This window comes from Micropterus dolomieu, linkage group LG01, assembly GCF_021292245.1.
Source record: "Micropterus dolomieu isolate WLL.071019.BEF.003 ecotype Adirondacks linkage group LG01, ASM2129224v1, whole genome shotgun sequence".
NCBI lineage: Eukaryota > Metazoa > Chordata > Actinopteri > Centrarchiformes > Centrarchidae > Micropterus > Micropterus dolomieu.
In genome coordinates, this window is record NC_060150.1 from 49,183,966 (window position 1) to 49,187,137 (window position 3,172).

A 3,172-nucleotide genomic window follows, 5' to 3' on the forward strand; every position below is an offset into this window, starting at 1 on the left:
GTGGCCAGCATGTGGCCTTTTATTGTGGCCAGACTAAGGCCTTTTATTGTGACCAGCCTAAGGCCTTTATTGTGGCCAGCCTGTGGCCTTTTATTGTGACCAGCCTAAGGCACATCTGTGCAGTCCCCATGCTGTCTGATCAGCATCTTGATATGCCACACCTGTGAGGTGGATGGATTATCTTGGCAGAGAAGAAGTGCTCGCTAACACAGATTTTGACAGATTTGTGAACAATATTTGAGAGAAATAGGCCTTTTGTGTACATAGAAAAAGATCTTTGAGTTCAGCTCATGATGAATGGAGGCAAAAACTAAAGTGTTGTGTTTATTATTTTGTTCAGTGTAGAAATGGGCCTCAGGCTTCTGCCCATGGGTGGGCGGCATGTCCCTTGGCCTGGAATCTCTTGTCTCCTTTTGTTGTAGAGGCCCTCTTTGGTAGGGGTGGGGCTCTGGCCCCTGGCTGCAGGGCATGTCTGTCTCAGGGCCATGTGGTCGTGGGTCCTCTGAGCTCTGTGGGGTTTCTGGGTGCGTGTCTGCCTGTCGTTGGGGTCATTACGGTCCCACTCTCAGTAACATTCCGACACAGACACTTTTAGGTTTTCCATGTCAACTTGTTGTTGCCTTATTCTTTATGCATCAAGTTATATATTTAAATTACTTCCAGTTTCTCTGCTGGACTGTGTTTATTTATTTGTTACTCTGCTGTTTCTGCTTTTGTTCGGCTGGTCGTCTCCTGTTTCCATCTTCTGTTATAAATGAACCCGTTGTGAATATGAATGTGAACCATGGCTCTTTGTCATTTAGAGATCATCAGGTTACATAACAATGTAAATACAGACAGCATTGCAGATGTAAATACCCACTTTTTGCATAAAACGTGCAGCAGGCCTGCGACCTTGACAGGGAAGAGGAGCTGCTGTTTAGTTTCCTCAGATTTGCCTAAAAAAGTCAATAATATGAGGAGATTTTACTCGACACACACAGTCTGCAGAGCAGCACGATGATGAAGAGCATCTTACTGGTTGTCTTGTGTGTCTCAGGTCAGTGAATTCTTAAACATTTCTGATGTCTGTCTGCTTATTATAGTGAAATAATGAATAAGTCTCAGGAGCTGTCCTCACAAATACAGTGATTAGAAAAGTTTTAAGCATGTTGTCTCACTGGGACCATTGACCAGTCTGCCAGTGGAGGAAGACTTCAGATCCTTTAGTTCAGTAAAAGAAATGTAAAAAATACTCTGTTCATTTAAAATCCTACTGAAGTAAAAGTACAGAAGTATCATGAGCAAAATGTACAAAAGTCACAGAACCTCTCTGAATGTTATTAATGACACTAATAGATTTTTATGACTGTGTCAGCAGACATTTATCTTTCTGAGCAAACAGCTAAATCATTGAACCCAGTGGTTCCCAACCCAGGGGTCATGGCCCTCCAGTTAAATGTGAGGGGACATGAGATGATTAATGGGAAACAGGTGAATTCATTGAGAACTGTACGTCTTTGGCTCTAACAGTTGAAATCAAACCTTGTGAGCGGTTTAGAGGGGAAATGCATCTTTGATGGAACTGCTGACAACTCACAGACATCTGAAAGGTGACAAAGGGCCCCAACTACTTTTCTGTTAGGGCCTCAATCCATAAATGTGGGAACCGCTGGTTAAATACTGAACAGTGTATTTTATTTTCAATCCGTCAACACATTAAAACCATGTGTAATGTTAACAGACACATGTAACCAATCAGGTACTTGTTCTCTTCACAGGCTGGGACCCCTCCTCCTGCCTCCTCCATCAGTACCACTCTGTTCCTGATCGTATGACCTGGACTGAAGCTCAGACCTACTGCAGACAGAAATACACAGACCTGGCCACCATCGAAAACACTGAAGAAATGAAACAACTTATTGACACAGTTTCATCTTCTGGTAATCACATGGCGGTCTGGATTGGCGTGTACGTTAATCTGAACTGGAGGTGGTCAGATGGCTACACAGGGACAGGAGCTGACTATATGACGTCCATATATGTTAATCCAGTTCTAAACTCTGAGCCCAATACCTCCTGTGTTTTAGGTGGATCAACATGGCAGACTAGTAACTGTACACTGGGATATCCATTCATCTGTAATAATGGTAAGTACCAAGCAAAACATTATTTCCTCTCTGCTGGTGATTATTTTAAAGTCTGTCAACTCAAAAGAATATTTTTTCCAATCTGCAGGAACACAGCTGGATCCTGAATTTGTTTATGTGAGTCAAACATTGAGTTGGTTCAGCGCTCAGAGGTACTGCAGGGAGAACTTCATGGACCTGGCCACTGTGAGGAACGACACTGAGAGCCAGAAGGTCCAGAGCTTAATACCGAGTGAAAAAAAGGCATGGATCGGTTTGTTCGGAGATCCTCACACTTACTGGTCTGATGGGAGTGACTCCTCATTCAGATACTGGTCCACAGGTTCACACTCAATTGACTGGAAGAGTGTCGCATGTGGTCTTTCAGATGTGTGGATTTCAGGAAAATGGCTTTTACTTCCCTGTAACTATAGATACACATTTGTCTGCTACAGCGTCCCTGGTGAGTGAGTTTCCTGTGCTTCAGCAGAAGAGAGAATAACTGAGTTTGGTATCACAAAGGTGATTCAGCATGTTGTTCTTCTCTGTGTCTAAGCAGTAATGAAACGGGCAGTGAAGCTGAGGATGAAGCTGGAGGACTCCTCTGTGGATCTGAACGACCCTGCTGTGAAAGCAGACCTGCTGAAAAAGGTGAGTCTCCCAAATCCACCCGGAGGCCCCCAGGAACTCTTGGAACTGTTGAGTTGTTTGGCTGTGTGTCTTTGTTGGTTCCCTGTGGACAGCAGGTCAAAAAGCAAATGTTTCCTGATGGCTGCCATGTGTGTTTCCCAGCACCAGGACAAGCTGCAGCAGAAAGGAGAGGGTGGAGTCACCCTGAAGTGGAGAGAGCAGCCTGATGGGAAAGTCTTCCACAAAGAGGAAGATGAGCTCTGAAACTGAAATCCAACTTGTGTTTCTCTGTAATCCTTGAATGTGAATGTTGATATTCTACCTGCTAATTCACACTAAGATCAGTGTCTGAAGAGCTAAACCAGAACCCTGAATCCATCCTGTAGACCTGTAGTCATAGGAGGGTTTGTCCCTCATCAGCAATGTTACTGAGT

General features: G+C 44.1%; 2 protein-coding genes across 2 annotated transcripts in view; both read left to right on the plus strand.

Moving 5' to 3' along the window:
- Positions 1 to 3,172, plus strand: part of LOC123968066 (NACHT, LRR and PYD domains-containing protein 12-like) — a 583,923-nt gene that overhangs the window by 157,579 nt on the left and 423,172 nt on the right. The window lies entirely within an intron of this gene.
- On the plus strand, positions 2,198 to 3,161 carry LOC123968474 (lectin BRA-3-like). The gene is made up of 3 exons (XM_046045288.1): positions 2,198 to 2,571; positions 2,668 to 2,759; positions 2,901 to 3,161. Exons 1-3 carry the CDS (start codon positions 2,301 to 2,303, stop codon positions 3,000 to 3,002), a joined length of 465 nt encoding a protein of 154 aa, XP_045901244.1. The 5' UTR covers positions 2,198 to 2,300; the 3' UTR covers positions 3,003 to 3,161.

Coding starts and splice junctions, on each gene's coding strand:
- LOC123968474 (XM_046045288.1), top strand. CDS start 2,301: ATGGACCTGGCCACTGTGAGGAACGACACTGAGAGCCAGAAGGTCCAG. Junction 2,572..2,667: donor TGTCTGCTACAGCGTCCCTG/GTGAGTGAGTTT, acceptor GTGTCTAAGCAG/TAATGAAACGGGCAGTGAAG. Junction 2,760..2,900: donor AAGCAGACCTGCTGAAAAAG/GTGAGTCTCCCA, acceptor TGTGTTTCCCAG/CACCAGGACAAGCTGCAGCA.